Source organism: Corythoichthys intestinalis, chromosome 14 (genome assembly GCF_030265065.1).
Source record: "Corythoichthys intestinalis isolate RoL2023-P3 chromosome 14, ASM3026506v1, whole genome shotgun sequence".
NCBI classification, from domain to species: Eukaryota; Metazoa; Chordata; class Actinopteri; order Syngnathiformes; family Syngnathidae; genus Corythoichthys; species Corythoichthys intestinalis.
The window spans coordinates 18,702,978-18,721,437 of NC_080408.1; the positions used below are offsets into that span (position 1 = coordinate 18,702,978).

General features: G+C 37.1%; 1 protein-coding gene and 1 long non-coding RNA gene across 4 annotated transcripts in view; one reads left to right on the plus strand and one right to left on the minus strand.

Annotated features, from left to right (window-relative positions):
* Nucleotides 1-10,593, minus strand: part of LOC130929555 (uncharacterized) — a 15,842-nt gene extending 5,249 nt beyond the window's left edge. The window contains exon 1 of the long non-coding RNA XR_009066918.1: nt 10,555-10,593. This is a non-coding gene — a long non-coding RNA (uncharacterized LOC130929555). The remainder of the gene's footprint in view (nt 1-10,554) is intronic.
* gorasp1a (golgi reassembly stacking protein 1a) overlaps nt 5,492-18,460 on the plus strand; it is a 29,594-nt gene continuing 16,625 nt past the window's right edge. For all 3 annotated transcript variants that reach the window (XR_009066916.1, XR_009066917.1, XM_057856786.1), the window contains exons 1-7: nt 5,492-5,653; nt 7,305-7,385; nt 9,700-9,903; nt 9,993-10,079; nt 12,595-12,725; nt 13,955-14,090; nt 14,206-14,314. Coding sequence is in view for 1 of the 3 variants with exons in the window: in XM_057856786.1 (XP_057712769.1) it covers nt 5,591-5,653; nt 7,305-7,385; nt 9,700-9,903; nt 9,993-10,079; nt 12,595-12,725; nt 13,955-14,090; nt 14,206-14,314 (811 nt within the window). In the remaining 2 variants the exon portion in view is untranslated. The remainder of the gene's footprint in view (nt 5,654-7,304; nt 7,386-9,699; nt 9,904-9,992; nt 10,080-12,594; nt 12,726-13,954; nt 14,091-14,205; nt 14,315-18,460) is intronic.

Here is an 18,460-nt window from a genome sequence, read left to right on the forward strand (position 1 = left end):
TGATCATCACACACTTAAATGTAACTAGTAGCGTTAGCATAGCATTCGCATTAACAGGCCGATGCTAACGGCGAGTGTCCTCGAAACTCGTACAACTTTTTTTTTTTTTTTTTTTTTTTAACATGCAGTTTTTGGCGTCCAGGGGGCTACAATTAATTGAAAATAATGTTCTGTTTTCATGCTGAGTGTGTGTGATCACCTAGTTGGCCATAGACGCTACGATATGTGCTCGTCTCTCAATGTTCATTCTAAATAGTTGAAAACATTTATTTATTCATTTTTGGAGTTAAAACATTTTTAGAGACCAAAACATTTTTGTAAACGTAGACTAAAATTATACGAAATAAGTCTTGAGTTTTCGTCAACAAAATATCGACGAAGACACATACATTTTGAGATGACTTAAATATGTCCAAGACCAATAAGTATTATCATCCAAAAGAAATGATAAAACAATCCAATAATAAACCAAATGAAAATTAAAAGGTCAACCTAAAACAACAAAGTATTATAGATTATTCAGATTTAGTGGAAACCAGAGTAAAATTTTGCTCCTCAAAACTGTCTTTTCTAGAGCTTAGGAGACAATTCAATTTCTTTATTGTCATTGCAAGCTGAGCAAACAACGAAATTGGAAAAGCTACTCTGTGGTACCATAAAACACCCACAAGACACAGGACAGGAAAATAACACACAACTTGAACAATTTAAAGAGCATATGACACGAGAAAAAAAGTCTTAAATGGCATTATTATGTGAATTAGAATCATATTTTGAGACGATTCGACTATATACAACAATTTAGAAAAGCACAGATGACGAGAAATTAGTTTTTTAATCTGCCGGTTAGCCAAACCTACCATTATAGGGCTTTAGCGTCCCCAACAGGTGGATGACGTCAGCGGTAGACTGGGCTCATCGGTTTTACTATTCAGCCCATTGAGGGGGAATTATTCAGAACGAGGAAAACAAGACGAAGAGAGCCGCAAAATGTCATTGTTTCTGTCTCTTTACTTCAATATTTTTACAGGATATTCTTTTTATCCAAGTATTTTCCCCAATAGCTATATAAATGGCTTGAGAAGGACCAGTCAGCCCGTCGAGAGGGAACTATTCACAACGAGGAAAACGCGACGAAGAGAGCGGCAAAATGTCATTGTTTCTGTCTCTTTACTTCAATATTTTTACAGGATATTCTTTTTATCCAAGTAGTTTCCCCAATTGCGAAATAAATGGCATGTTCATGACAAATAACAGTCTTGTGCTGAATGGAATATGAAATAATAAAAATGCATTTATTCAGGACGACATGGCAAAATTACTCCATAATGGTCAAAAATGTCGACTTCACCTTTACTGTCGCACCTCCCGAACGATATTTTATGACACCTAAATCTGACATATGTCATTTCCCTTCCCCGGCTTCGGAAAATGTAAACAAACCAGAAGCCGTGACAGCTAGCCGACATGCTAACCCGAACCGAGTGATGTTTCAAAGTCTTCGAAGTGGAAAATCACACATAACTATCCTGGATTATTTGACATGACGACCCGGTTGTCGATTGTCTTAGTGGATCGGCAAACCGCCCGGCGGAGAGCAATTTACAGTTCGTTCCCCGGAGGAGGGTGGCTGGATTTGTTGTGCAGCTAACGTGCTGCTGCTAATTAGCATTAGGAGACCTTTTTACATGCCTATCAATGATCAAACGTAAGTAGTCCTTCATTTAAAGGAAGTTTGTAGTGTTCAGTGTTGTTAATCTTACTGAAAAAAAGTAATTAATTATAGTTACAAATTACTTCTCCCAAAAAGTAATTGCGTTAGTAACTCAATTACCTGAATGTAAGAGTAATTAGTTACTTGGCAAAGTAATTGGTGATAATTACTTTTTTTTTTTTTTCCCCTCAAAAAAAAAAAAAAAAAAAAAAAAAAAAAACATTGGCCACACTATGTGAAGTTTTTTGGTACAATTGGCCCGAGCCCAATTCTTTACTCTAATTTACCCTTTGCCCTGAATCAACTGTTAAAAGTTGTTAGAATTGCTCCCATTATTGCATTAGTTCCCTTCTCTCTACTTTCGACATATGAAAGTTTTAAAACTGTTTCATCATTTAAAGATAGATTCAAGTCAAGATTTTGCCGATTTTAGAAGTATTTTATATAAAAAGTTACTTAGGTTCGCTAGGAAGGTTCTCTACAACAGAGCCGTCCAAAAAAGTCTACTGCTTCAAGATGGCGGCTGTCTACTAACGCATTTAGTGCCATGTCTGTCATTTTGCATCTAGTTATATCTATATACAGTACATGTGATATCTACCATGTCTACCATATCTACCATAACATGCGGGCGTAATTTGAAGGCTATCGGCTACAACATGTATTATTGGAGCTACCTAGCATCGCGTTTGTTCGGCGTTTCAACTTTCTTGCCTCCTCCCTACTCCTGCTCTGCTCTGTCGTCTCGGTGAGTCCGTCTCCCTCAGACTTTTCGACCAATATAGTAACGCATGCCTTTCCGTCCTCAGTAACGGTAACGGCGTTGCCAAGATGAGAAAAGTAATTAATTAGATTACCCACTACTGAAAAAAATAACGCCGTTAGTAACGCCGTTATATTGTAACGCCGTTATTAACAACACTGGTAGTGTTTACTTTGTAATCGCTGTATTCGTATTTGACATAATACAAAACAAGATGTTTACTCACTTCCTCATAAGTCCAATGGTCCCACAGTAAATATCCACGGTGAATGGGAACCTTTTGAAACTCCAAAACGGTGCATACGCCTCTCCCTCATACAGAATGATTTTTCTGCAGCCGTTTGGCTGGCGTGATGCAAAAAATAAACGTATTAATCCGCAAAATCAGCTGAATCCTTCGTCCTCATACACAACAGTACACTGTAGCGTGAAGTCTTCTACCGTACACATCACAGCGCCCTCCTCCTCAATGCAAGACCGAAGCCGGAAGTCACTCATTTTCATGGCGCGGGATTCAAAAAACTAAATAAAAATAGCGATCGCTTCCACACACATCCAAGCGGCCCATATCATTCAGGGGCATAAAATACCGCGTGTATTATGAAATAAACATGCTTTTTCGTGTCACAGGCACTTTAAACATACTACTAAATAATAGACAATAAGTAAATTATTGTGCAAAAGTCGCTACATAGCAGCATCATGAAACAATTAGTGCAGTCCAGTGTTGAGAACACAGAAGGCCCTTGGAAAAAAGCTATCTCTGCACATTTCGGACCAAAACATTTTATCTGTTGGGCACATAACCCGTCTCATTCCTGAGTGGTATGATTGCTGGATATTCCCGTGATGTTTAATTGTTTATACAGGGTGACACACAAAAAAATGAGAACTTATTAACAATCTAATAAAAACAAGGGTGATGGAAGACCAATATTTTATCCATACTAATTGAAGCTTTAAAACATACTATTTAAAAACAAGTATGACCTTTTTATTTTTAAAAAAAATTGCATTCTTTAAATCTGCTGTTGAGATTCCTCATTGACCGCTGAAACATCTCATTTGGGATGCTGTGAATTATTGTTGGAATGGAAAGATAAAAGACACAAGATGGATATATACATTCAACATACGGTACATAAGTACTGTATTAGTTTATTATAACAATAAATCGATAAGATGGCATTAACATTATTAACATTCTCTTAAAACGATCCATGGATAGAAAGGCTTAAAAGTTCTTAAAAGTGAAATGTTAGTACAAGTTATAGAAATTTTATATTAAAACCCCTGTTAATGTTTTCATTGTATTAAAATTTGTAAAACTTTCAATCAAAAAATAAACTAATAGCTCTCCATTGTTGATGTCAATAATGGCGTACCGCACGCAGGCTATTTTTAGACCGTGACGTCGCATTGTAAAGCGGAAGTAAAGCCGAAGTGGGACATTATAGACCCGCCCTCGCATAGACCCAACGTAAAAAGTGCTACTTTTCTCCGGTAATCTTTCAAAAACGAACATGCCGATCACGCATTGCTTTTTTGGAACTTGTAGAAACGACTCTAGACATTACGACACATGAAGGATGTTTTCTTCATACGTTTCCGGAAACCAAAAACTCGAGAGGAAAAAATGTGAAGACCGAATCAACTTGCGCGGACTTCAACACCAGCTCGGCGAATCCATTCACGTTTCATATGCAGTAAACATTATGTTGGGTTGGCATGGTCTTTCAGAGGACAAAGAGGTAAGCCATTTTTATATTTTTAACTAATTTTTTTAGCACAGTACAGGTACAGTAGTACAGTAACGTTGTGCCGTACTGCTTCTGTCTGACATTGAATGACCTGAAAAGAATTACAATGGTATCTGACTGCCATTGTTACCGTTTCTGTTATATATATAAAAAAACAACTTTAGTAAGGGGGAAGTGTAAATAAATTATAGGATTAAGATGTGTTATCAATGAAAAAATTAAAAGTGTTCGTTGGCTGTCACTGAGTAGCATTTGCGATCGCTACACAAAGCTAACTAAATTACCCCCAAGAACGGTAAGAGACGTAGGACAACAAGAGGATATATAAGAAAGACAGGGCTGATGGTAAAGGATAGCTTGTTGAAACAGGAGAATGTCATTGTCAGTCGCGTCGATAACAAAAGCTAAAGCTATGCTTAGGTCGACTCGTTTTTTTCGTCTTTTTCAGCCTTCGACACTAAAGCCATCTCTTTAACTGAACATTTTTATGTTCTTCCACATCTTTGCCAGTGAATTTGGCACCAACACACATCATTTTCGGAGAGAATTGGTAGGTTTAACTCTGTAAACATCTCCTTCGTACACGATTTCCTTTCATTACCTATTAGGGACAAACGGTGGCTTGTCCTTACTTAGCAACAGTAGCTACTGTCATGAATATTAATGAGCGGAAGTGACGTGTTGCTTGCGGTACGCCATTGCACCATGCTCACTCATGGTGCTGAAAGCCATAAAATCAGTTGGACCCAAGCGCCAGCAGAGGGCGCCAAACACCAAAAAACAAGTGACAAGCGGACATTACACTCTGCTGTCATTTTAATCTGTTTGAGTGGGGCATGTGCGTTAATTGCGTCAAATATTTTAACGTGATTAATTAAAAATAAATAAATAAATACCGCCCGTTGACGCGCTAATTTTGACAGCCCTAATATAGAAATGTTGTCAGTAAATGCAATCAGAACTTCCAAAGCCATGACCTCATTATCTGGACTTTTCTCATGATCTTTAAATAGCACTTTTTGTATATGTAAACCTTTGACCTTGAACAGACGAATAATGAAGAAAAAAATGAATATTTCTAAGAAATTCTCTCTCAATGAATCCGGAATTTAACAAAATTTAAGTAATTTTGGTAATCGGACAAAACGACATTGCGTAGAAAATATTTATCTATTTTGTCCCACGGTAGTTGTCGTAGTTTTCCATTCAAAATGGTCGACTGCATGCGCATGCGCAGAACAAGCTGTAGGCGCGTCAGACTGGAGACTGACAATGGCCACGGACTGTCAGATGTGATCATTTTACGTCGCTTTATTTTCTTTCTATATTTATGTGTCTTAGTCCCCTAACGAGATGGGTTTGACACAGAGTTCGGATGCATCCGATGGCACAACGTATGGATATCACGTCCACGGTGTAAGAATTGATGGCACAGTTTTTCTGCTTGGGTTATTTGGTTATGTGGCGACGTAGTGCAGATAAGCTGCTGTAACAGCTTACTAAGTAGTTGTACCGGTCGAACGTGTCGAGGTGACACTTGAAATTGCTCGCATTTTCCTTTTATTTCGTTATAAAGTTGTGTTAAGTGATTCTACGAGCTTTTATTTAATTATAACTCAAGAAAGTTACTGTTCTGTGCTGAAGCAAGCGTACAGTTTTGATAATAAAAAAAAAAAAAACTTTACTATTATTACATATCTCAGTTTTCACTTAGTAGTCATTTAAAGCATTTTTATTGTAATAGTCGTCATTGGGGCTGCAGCTATCGATTATTTTAGTAGTCGATGAATCGATGAACTAGTTAGTTCGATTAGTCGAGTAATCGGATAAGGGACATAAAAAGTTAATTAAAATACCTGAGCTGAGCATTAAACCAGTGCTGCAACGATCAATCGATTAACTCGAGTATTCGATTAGAAAAAAAGATTCGAATTAAATTTTGCTGCTTCGAGTGGCATTGTAATGGTTTGTTTTGAAAGTGTTTGCATTTTGCTTTATTGATTTGGGTGGATACACTTCCCTCTAGTCTGCCTCATTTCACATAGCTGAATCCAGCTGCTCCCTGTTAAGACCAATATAAGTTGCACAAAAGTTTTTTTTTTAGTGTATTCGTAATTTCGTTTATTGGTATATTTAGCCGTTTTTTTGGTGGGAATTTTTGAACCATTTGTTTAGAGCATTGTAAAAAAAAAAAAAAAAAAAAAAAAAAGTTAGCATTCGATAGCATATAAGATAGCTGACTTTTGCTATGTAAGTTAGACAATTGTTCTTTTGTTGTACATAGATCCTCATTTTTAATTTTTTTTTATACCGTTTGAGGCTCAGCTCAGGTATTTTAATTTTTTATGTTCCTTATCCGAATACTTTATTATTCGAACTAAATAGTTCATCGATTAATCGACTACTAAAATAATCGATAGCTGCAGCCCTACATTAAACGGTATAAAAAAAAAATATGAATCTAAGTAAAGAACAATCGGCTAACTTACATAGCAGAAGTCCGCTAGCTTAAATGCTATAAAATGCTAAAGTTTTTTTTTTAATAATGCTCTTAACAAAAGGTTCAAAAACATATTCCCACAAAAAAATGTTAAATATACCTATAAACTACATTTCGAATGCATTAAAAAAACATTAGCTCAAACAAAAACTTGGCTTATATTGGTCTTAACAGGGAGCAGCTGGATTCAGCCATGTGAAATGAGTTAAATCAAATCCACTGTTGCCACTAGAGGGCAGTGTATCCACCCAAATCAGTAAAACTAAATGTAAACACTTTAAAAACAAACCATTACAACGATACTTTAATTAAACGAATACTCAAAGCGGCAAAATTTAATTCGAAACTTTTTCCTAATCGAATTACTCAAGTTAATCGACTAATCATTGAAGCACTAGTCGTTATAGTTTCGTAAACAGGGGAAGTTGTTTTACTCGTCTTCATCACAGGTTAGGGGTTGTGAATCGGTACTACAGTTCCTGTATTGTGTTTTGATTTCCATGAATATCAACCTTAATTGGGACAGGTTTGATTTTTTTTACTGTACAATTGACTTGATTTTGGCAGGTCCAGCCAAATTCCCCTGCAGAAAAATGTGGACTGCAACCGTTCTTTGACTTCATTGTGTCACTCGACCACAAAAGACTGGTAAGTACGCTGCACATAATTTTTTGCCTGCAGGCAAATACAGTGGTATGAAAAAGTACGTGAACCTTTTGGAATTTCTCACATTTCTGCATGAAATCACCATCAAATGTGATCTGATCTTTGTCAAAATCACAAAGATGAAAATACAATGGCTGCTTTAACTAAAACTACCCAAATATTTATAGGTTTTCATATTTTAATGAGGATAGCATGCAAACAATGGCAGAAAGGGGAACAATAAGTAAGTGAACCCTCTGCCTAAGGAGATTTGAAGAGCGATTGAAACCAATTTTTACCCAAAAAAAAAAAAAACAGGTCATGCAATGTGAAGTTTAAAGGGTTTTGGGGACAATTGGCCCTAGCCCAATTCTTTACCCTCCACTTAACTACAAACAAGGGTATTGCGATAACTAGATAGTAACCTTTGCTATGTGTGGAAGTCATTTAAAGTTGTGAATCAACCGTTAAAGTTGTTAAAATTGCTCCTGTTATTGCATTAGTTCCCTTCTGTCTACTTTAAACATGTGTAAGTTTTAAAACTGTTTAATCATTTAAAGATAGATTTAAGTTAAGATTTTGCCGATTTAGGAGCATTTTAGATTTAAAAAAAAAAAAAGTTACTTAGGTTCGCTAGGAAGGATCACTACATCAGAGCCTTCCTGAGAGTTCTACTGCTTTAAGATGGCGGCTGTTTACTAACGCATGTAGTCCTTAAAACATGTTGCCAATGCAGCTGTGTCTGTCAATTGCATCTAGTTCTATAATATGATATCTACCGTGTCATGTGGGCGTAGTTTGTCGGCAATGGCTACAGTCAGGTATTATTGGAGCCACCTGGCATCGCGGTTGCAACGGCGTCTTCCCCACTCCTGCTCTGCTCTCTCGTCTCCGTGAGTCCGTTTCTCTCTGACTTTTTTTATTCAACCAACTTAGTAACGCATGGTAACGCACGCCTTTCCCGCCTCAGTAATGGTAACGGCGTTGCCAAGATGAGAAAAGTAATTAATTAGATTACTCATTACTGAAAAAAATAACGCCGTTAGTAACGCCGTTATATTCTAACGCCGTTATTAACAACACTGGTGCCCAATCACTGATGAGTGGTTTAAAGCTGCCCTGCCCACTATAAAACACACACCTGATAAGAAATGTCTTGATGAGAAGCAATGTCTGATATGCATCATGGCTTGCTCAAAAAAGCTGTCTGAAGACCTGCGATCAAGGATGGTTGATTTGTATTAAGCTAGGAAAGGATACAAAACCATCTCTAAAAGTCTGGATGTTCATCAATCGACAGTCAGAGAAGTTGTCAACAAATGGAGAAAGTTTGGCACTGTTGCTTAGTAGCAACTGCTGTCTAAAAAAACATTGTTGTTCGTTTAATGTCCCAAAAAAAGCACTTGGCCACTCCACAGAAGTTTTGGCAAAATATTTTGTGGACTGATGAAACGAAAGTTGGAATCGTTTGGGAGTAACACACAACGTCACGTGTGGAGGAGAAATGGAAGAGCTCACCAACATCAACACCTCATTCCCACCGTGAAGCATGGTGGAGGGAGCATCATTATTTGGGGCTGTTTAGCTACCTCAGGACCTGGACAATTTGCATTCACAATGGACGAATGAATTCAAAAGTTTGTCAGGATGTTTTGCAGGAAAACCTGAGGCCGTCTGTCAGACGGTTGAAGCTAAAAAGAGGATGGATGCTGCAACAAGACAATGATTCATGAATTCAATGAAGTAAATCAACTTCAGAATTGTTTCAAGGGAACAAAATACACGTTCTGGAGTGGCCAAGTCAAAGTCCAGACTTGAACCCCATTTTGATTCTGTGGCATGACCTGAAGACAGCAATTCATGCCAGACATCCCAGTAATCTGACTGAACTACAGCAGTTTTGTAGTGAAAAATGGGCCAAGATTAGTCCTGATTGATGTGCCAGACTAATGTGCAGCTACAGGTAGCGTCTGGTTGAAGTTATTGCTGCCAAAGCGGAGGCCACAAAATATTAAATATGATGGTTCACTTATTTATTTTCCCCCTTCTGTCATTGTTCGGATACTATCCTCATTAAAATATGAAATCCTATAAATGTTTGGGTGGTTTTATTTAAAGCAGACGCTGTTTTTTCATCTGTGTGATTTTGACAAAGATCCGATCGCATTTGATGGTGATTTTATGCAGAAATGTGACAAATTCCGAAAGGTTCAGATACTTTTGCAAACCACTGTATGTAACAAGTAAATTTTAGCAATTATGTGTCCCGTCCCCCCAAAAGATCTGTAACAGAATTTGAATTTAATAAATGTGTCAGAATGTAGAAAACGACCAACTGAAGGAGGTACTGAAAGCCAATATGGAGAAAGCGGTGAGCATGGAAGTGTACAGCACCAAGAGCATGATGATACGTGAGCTGGAGGTGACACCCAGCAATATGTGGGGCGGACAAGGCTTACTGGGGGCCAGCGTTCGCTTTTGCAGCTTCCAAGGAGCCAATGAAAATGTTTGGCACGTCCTGGTGAGAACGAGACCATATTGACTTTAATCACGATTTCAAATTCTACTTCTTGTGTGCCCGATAACTAAGATCGCATTTCTTTTCTGAAGGATGTGGAACCCAGTTCACCAGCTGCACTTGCAGGTCTCCATCCGCACACAGACTACATTGTTGGAGCAGATCAGGTGTTGCAAGATGTAAGTTAGTTGCTATGAAGCATTATGAGAATGTGCCATCTAAATAATCATGGCAGGAATTTTCTTCATGACAAGGAGGTTACAATGAAAAAAAAAAACTTGTTTTAGGTCAAACAGCTGTTTTTAACCTAATCATGGGTGAGGAATCCATAACTGATCACAGCTTTGATCACAAGTTCGTTACTACATGCATTGTAGGTAATTCTCATGAAAGCTATGCATCACGGTAATGAAAGACAATTACCAAAGCTAGCTCAAAATAGCAGAATGCTATGATGACTCAATATTTTATCTTCATCAACAGTTTGAGCTACTGAATATTTTATTTGCAGTAAAATATCTAATTGATTAATGTCTAAAAAATGTATTATTACACATTATGGTTTATGGTAATGATCACCTACGGTGGGGAAGTAGGGATATGTAAACCTAACATAACTATTAACAATATGAAAAAAAGGCCAAACAATCTTACCTTGTAGCCATCTTTTGTCTTGCCTTTGTGTTGCATTATGGACCCAAATAACTTTATTTAAAAAAAACTTTGATTATGAACACAGTGCAACAGTAATGAAAGCTGCATGCTTGCGCACTACATTTTCCTGAATTTTTTTTATACAAAGTAAGAAACTTAATCATTAAAGTTTTAAAAAATTTATATATATTATCTATGAAAATGTTTATGATGCTATATTAAGGTTAAAATTAGTGCTGTCAAACGATTAAAAATTTTAATCGAGTTAATTACAGCTTAAAAATGAATTAATCTTAATCGCAATTCAAACCATCTATAAAATATGCCATATTTTTCTGTAAATTATTGTTGGAATGGAAAGATAAGACACAAGATGGATATATACATTCAACATACGGTACATAAGTACTGTATTTGTTTTTTATAACAATAAATCAACAAGGTGTCATTAACATTATTAACATTCTCAAAGATAAATGTTAGTACAAGTTATAGAAATTTTATATTAAAACCCCTCTTAATCATAAAAATAAATTTTCAATCAAAAAATAAACTAGTAGCCCGCCATTGTTGATTTCAATAATTACACAATGCTCATGGGTGCTTAAGCCCATAAAATCAGTCGCACCCAAGCGCCAGCAGAGGGTGACAAAACTCCAAAAAACACAAGTTGGCATTGCACTTTGCTGTCATTTTAGTCTGTTTGAGCAGAGCATGCACGTTAATTGCGTCAAATATTTTAACGTGATTAATTTAAAAAATTAATTACAGCCCGATAACGCGATAATTTTGACAGCCCTAGTTAAAATATCAAAGCTTTTCATGAATGCATTACAGTAATGAATATACGACTCTAAAATCAGTTAAAAAAAAACATACAAAATACTATTTTGGTAACAAATCGTGGCCTTGGCCTCATAATAGACATAACCATCTTTCAACTATTTTAGGTTTTCATTCCTAAATCCCTAAAATCTTCAAATACATAGTTTAGGTTGGCTTCATGAGAATCACCCAATTTCTAGCCATATCGTTTGTCAAAACATAATACAGGTAGTCCCCGGGTTACGTACAAGGTCTGTTCCTATGCTGGCGACGTAACCCGAATGTCTGCGTAAATGGGAATGAACCCTTTTAGTACCCCAAATTAACTATCCAAAAAGTCGAAAAGTATTATATTTTGTTTAATGATGGAGGATACACTGCCCTCTGGTGGCAGTGTTGGGTTTGGCTGGACTGTCGCCTTATGTGACTGAGAAGCAGACTCAGACTTTTCACTGGATAAAGGATAGCTGCGCTCTGGTTTGGCCCACATAAGGCTGTAAGTTGTTTCAGCTAATATATGCTTGTGTATGTATTTGTAATTAAGTTTACAGCTACAGTTTGTGGAGTTACGTGTGAGCAATTTGCTATGAGAATTGGAAATACACCAGCATTCGTAACATTTTTGTTAGGCAAATTAGGCTAATTTAATCCATTAAATGTACAAATGACCAGATTAGATTGACGTTTGAACCCCAACTGCTTTGTGTCAGGTTTTTATTGTTAAAATGTATGTCGTTTTGAACATAAATGTACTAATGTGTGTTACAGCTTTATAAATGATCAATAATCATGTCTGTAAAGCTGAACAACTTCACGTAGTAAAGTTGAAATTGCGTAAATCGAGTACGTCGTACCCAGGGACTACATGTAGTGTTAAATCAATATTGCAGTTATACCTGTTTTATTTGAATTTCATTTTTTGTCAATATTACGAAAAAAACATATGTTAACTACAGTGTATTTGTTTTTTGTTATTTATGTTAAACGGGAACTACTGTTCAAAAACTTGGCGTGATAGAGAAAAAAAGACTAATTTTGGATTCCGCCGACAAATTTAGTTAAAATCAAGTGTCAGAACTAAAACAATAAATTGTGTTCTCCAGTGTTAATACTTTTCCGTGTACTGTAAGATTTTATTCCTAGTTTTAAAGAACAAATCAACTGAGCATAACATGATTATTGATGCCTCTATTCGTAAAATGTACTGATTTCCAGTCAGAAGACTTTTTCTCGCTGATTGAAGCTCAAGAGGGGAAGCCTGTGAAGCTACTGGTGTACAGCGCACTCACGGACGACTGCAGAGAAGTGGTGGTCACACCAAATGGCGCGTGGGGAGGCGAGGGAAGGTATGGGACATACTTCCTAATCGATTAGAGGGCTGTCTGAATTTCCCTGCACATTAAATCTTCATATACGGAGACATATTGGCACACACAGAAACTTGTCGGAGCTGCAAAGGGGAAAGGGGCACTAATGTGTAAATGTCCAAATATACATGGTGTATTTTCATATAATTCAACTAATAATTGTGAAGTGTGGACGCAGTATTGTTGATAGAAGCCATTGGCAGCGCAAGTGTTTTTTGCTTGCTGAAATCAAACTTCATTAATAACCTTATAAGATAAAGCTTCCAAGAAACAATGTGAGTTTCACGATGTGTTGCCCTTCAAACAGGCACTTAAATGATCCTAACAATTCAATAATCCCATTGCACTTTTTTCATTCAGCCATTCATTTATCCTAGGAAAAGCAATATACTAGTAGATAATGAATATAGCAATGTGAAATGTCCAGTCATGAAAAATGAGAATACATGCAGAAGTTTCCATCAAGCTTTACGCATCAAAATTTATGGCTGGAACAGTGTTATAGCGGAGACCAGGTAACTGTGAACAGTAAATTAGCTAATAAATTAATACTGTAGATGTCCAAATAGTAAATATTGAAAGCAAAGAGCTTCACAATTGGCACACGTGTCCGAAACTTGAGTAAATTGGACTGTGGCCTCTTGCGTCAGACAGGACAAGTTCAAAAATAAATATTTATTCATCAGCAATGTTATTTCCATTTTTAGTTATGCAATAAAGAGCTGACCTGTACCAGTCTTAAGATCTACACAAGGTCTTACAACTAAATCTTTGGCTATGTTCACACTGCAGAGTGTGATTCGCAATTCGATTTTTTTGTGTAACCGTTCATATTGCAAAGACTTGTCACTCGCACAGTGCACATGTGTCGGTGACGTCACACGCATGTGCACTGTCACACGCATGTGCACTGTAACACGTCGCAACGTTTTTCAGTATTTATGGAACTACGGCGAGGTTTCAGCAGTCACGCTTATGAATTTAATGCCCTTTTTTTATACGTTTACCTCTTAAAATGTTTCAACCATCAGTAGTGGAAAAAGATGTTTGTAAATCATGTACCAAATCAAATTACATCATTTCTTTCTTATCAGATTCATACATTGTTAGTTCCAATTAAATTTTCAGTCTCCAAATGCATCATCTCCTCCATCATCACACTTTGGTTTATAACTATTCTTATTGCTTTTTCCAATTCTCACTTTTAGTTTAGGTTGCGGCATTGGGTATGGCTACCTGCATAGAATCCCGGCACGTCCTGATGTACCGACAGTAAAGACCCCCGTTCCCCCTTCCCCTGAGGCGAGGCCGCCTCCAGAACTGCCTAACCACGGCTTCACAGAGGTACACAACCAACGGGAAAATTGATTGAAAATGTCCTTCTGTCAAATCCATGACATTTCTGTTTAACTTAAAACACAATACTTAGTAAGACAGACATGCCATCATGTGATTTTAGGCATCACTGATGGCACCTTCAAGCCAAAGTGAAGACATATTAGGAGTGAGACAGGTCACCTCTGAGGATGCCTCTCTCCCTTCTCCCGTACAGAGTGTCTTTGATGCTGGTGAGTTGAGTAAAGACTAGGGCTGAAACTAACTATTATTATTTTTTTTTTTTTTTCAATGATTAATCAGATGAATGTCACTTTTTTCAACTACCTTCACAATTTAACTTGAAGTGGTTTTAGGCATGTTGTAACTTGTAAGTAACAATGAAGACAAAATGGATGACTAATTCCTTCAAAAAACATTTTATTAAAGCTTCCTGACGTAAATAGTCTACAACTTTACTGTTTTAAGTACATAAAATTGTTAAAGTTTTTAATAAAGGTTCTGAGTATAGACCCTACCCACGTGACGTCACAACTCCGCTCTCCTGAATGGTACCGCCCACTTGTCCGTCAAAACATAGTGTTAATCTGTTACGGCTACGTACATTTCTCCTATTTACGGCGTGTTTTTCTGCTCCTTAACATTAATAATCAAAATGGTGAAGGCGTGTGTGGCTGTTGGTTGCACTAACAGAGAAGATGGAAGGAGAGACTTGAAGTTTTACCGTATTCCGAGGGATCCAAAGAGAGCGAAATGGACGGCTGCAATTCGACGTGAAAACTGGGCACCAAAAAATCACCACAGACTATGTAGTAGTCATTTTATATCCAGTAAGATGCATTTAAGATATACTTAGAGGGTTTTGGGCTGACAAATAACCACAATTAAGATCATTGCGAGGCTAATCGCCGACAACATACGACGTAGTACGACATAGTTTCAAATTCAAGATGTTTGGGACTTCCCTTTCTTCCACCATCGTTATTTTTTGAATAATATTTAGCTGGTACCAAGTGAAAGAAACTGGCCTCGTCTACGGGGCTGACAAATAACCACAATTAACATCATTGCGAGGCTAATCGCCGACAACATACGACGTAGTACGACATAGTTTCAAATTCAAGATGTTTGTGACTTCCCTTTCTTCCACCATCGTTATTTTTTGAATAATATTTAGCTGGTATCAAGTGAAAGAAACTGGCCTCGTCTACGGGGCTGACAAATAACCACAATTAAGATCATTGCGAGGCTAATCGCCGACAACATACACGTATGTATGTAGTGAGAGTGCTATCGCTAAACCATATAAACATTAAAAGCCTTAACTCCATTGACATAGGACATGAAATACATTAGACTTGACAGTGGATGTTAGCAATAACAAAAGATTTTGAATTGAAAATTTCGTAACTCACCTTTCCAAGCACAAGATAGATTCCTGCCGAATTTTCGTGGACGAGGACCTGTTTCACCCAACCAGCAACGAAGTATTTATAAGCCTCCAAGATCTTGAAGTTTTTCAAATTTTCGTGAGAATAGGCTGATTTTGTGTGGACAAGATAATTGTAAATATCAGCGTAGCAGATGTCAGGCAGACAGGGCGAAGACAGTGGGTCGAAAAACATCGATTTAGGCATCAAATATGGATCTGGCGACTGTATAGAACGAAGCTTTTCCACATAACGCCTTTTATGCAACACATCCAGTGAGTTTACGGCATCAGAAAGCACCGGGTCTTCCATGAAATGCATTTTAAATTCCTCGATCAATTGAAAACAATGCTAATACAGAGACAAAATGACGGACAAGTGGGCGGAACCACACAGCGAGCACGTGGTTTTGTGACGTCGGTGGGTAGGGTATATAGACAACTTTCCTGAGCGAAACATGGGCGGCGCCATTTTTGAAATTTTCTGCCACGGACTTCCGGTTTAGACAGAACAACATGAAGTGCGGTTCAATTAAGCAGTGTGGAGACAATGTTAAAACTGAAAAATAAATCCAAAGGAACCCACGGAATCTCCTGAAATTGATTCAGCAAGACGTAGATGACGCTCCAGGACTTTCTGTGTTGTGCGTTCTCGTCATTTCGTTGATCGTTCGTAGACAAAATTCTAACAAGCTGTGCAGCCTTTGTTAACATGAGGTGTAGATTGATACACCGGTTACTTGAGTGACCAAAATAAGGCAAAATAACATAATATTACAGTTGCCGAATGCAGAAGGGCTGACACCGATTTTGTTGTAACAAGGAAATACAGTGCTACAAGGTATTGTTTATCTGTTTAGATTATTATGAGCTCATCACACATGTATTGTACATACAAACACAAATAGTATGTCATTCTTTTATATTGCAGATATATAAAACTTTTGGACAACATGATTCCATTTCTTGCTTTATTTAAAACGATTGGTGCATGTGCAAAACAGGTCAATAAATCACAAATTATAAACTTATTAGAAAAATATTAGCGAAGGTATAGCAAAAGTCAAGCCTTCCATCATCAAAGTAGAATGCGCGTAGTCTCGATGTACAGTGGGGCAAATAAGTATTTAGTCAACCACCAATTGTGCAAGTTTTCCTACTTGAAAAGATTAGAGAGGCCTTTAATTGCCAACATGGGTAAACCTCAACCATGAGAGACAGAATGAAAAAAAAAAAACAGAAAATCACATTGTTTGATTTTTAAAGAATTTATTTCCAGCAACAGTGTGTGAAAAGCTTGTGAAGAGTTACAGAAAACGTTTTGCCTCCCTTATTGCCAACAAAGGGTAAATAACAAAGTATTGAGATTAACTTTTGGTATTGCCAAATATTTATTTTCCAACATGATTTGCAAATTAATTCTTTAAAAATCAAACAATGTGATTTTTCTGTTTTTTTTTTCCCACATTCTGTCTCATGGTTGAGGTTTACCCATGTTGACAATTACAAATTACAGGCCTCTCTCATATTTTCAAGTGAGAGAACTTGCACAATTAGTGGTTGACTAAATACTTATTTGCCTCACTGTATGTCCATCAACGTACAGTAAGTGTTGTTGTGAGGCACAACAAGTTGTCTTCCCTTGCCTAACAGCTTTTTTCCACCTGTAAACAAACTAAAAGTTGTAACATTTACATTTATGCATTCAGAGTAAGAAGCAACTCATAGTAATGACTCCTTGTAGATGAGTATTTGTTTTCCATTTCTTTATCGTTGTACAACTAGATTTAGCTAAGTTAATGATGTCGCAGCTGTGGCGCAAAATACAGAATTGTAGTCACACATAACCGTGCCATCCTACAGGTACTGATTAGCAACGGCCTAGCTGCAGATAGCATATGTTGCAGCCACAGTAGTACAGTAGTTGTAGTAAACAATATTAAACATCATCATAATTACAATCATCGTAATTACAGTATTAAAGACAACAAGTTGTTTCATGCGCAAGATTTTAGCTTTTATTCTTTTTGGAGCTCTGGACTCTTGAAAATGCAGGGATTGGAAGAACATACCTTTCATAACAAAGCGGCAACATGGCTACATACACACGTTTTTGTAGTGGCACAGGCTTGGTTTCACATCTGCCTTCGTGAACATGTTGTCCTCCCATATCGTGATGATGGTATTTCCAAATTGTCTTTTTTAGAGGGATTTTGATAAGTGATGCCCCTCCAACTCCACTGTTGTTTTGGTTAGAGAAAGTGTAAAACAGAAGTTGCGAGCAGAAATGTGAAAGTAAAGCGGAAGTACTTCGGAAATTTGTCTATAAAACATAATTTCTCAGTACACAAATCAGACTAAAAAGTGCTGCTGATTGACATTTTTTCTTGTAAATTTTTCTTCGTATAAATTGTGTCAATGACTCATTTATTTTCCTTTAAACGAATTAAACAATGAGATCAAATAAGGAGGAGGCAGACTGTAATGAATCAGTTTTCTTTATCGAACAGTTGTTCAAAAATACAATCCAAATCCAATTTCAAAGCACCCTCTCTTGTATGGCAGTTTGTGTTGAAAGGAGATGTTAAGCTGTTGTATGAATGGGTTTATGTGTGTGGTTTCTTTTAAAAAATAAATGAACTTTATTATCCAACAATAACTCAAGTGCTAATATGCTTCTCCAAAACACAAAACAAACGGACACTTCAGACACTGATTAGCATAACTGCCAACTAGCTTAGCGCTCCGTCCTAAGTAATAACATCTAATCAACAAAGAATACAACCAATACAATTGGCTTAATTTACTCACCTCTGACAGAGGCACACTGGATCTAATAACCCAAAAGACAATCCATCTATCAGCACTTCGTAATATTGATTCAGCAACCCAACCTGAGTGTAGCTGTGAACTCTCTCTCTCTCATGCTGTAATCACTGGCCCACGCACG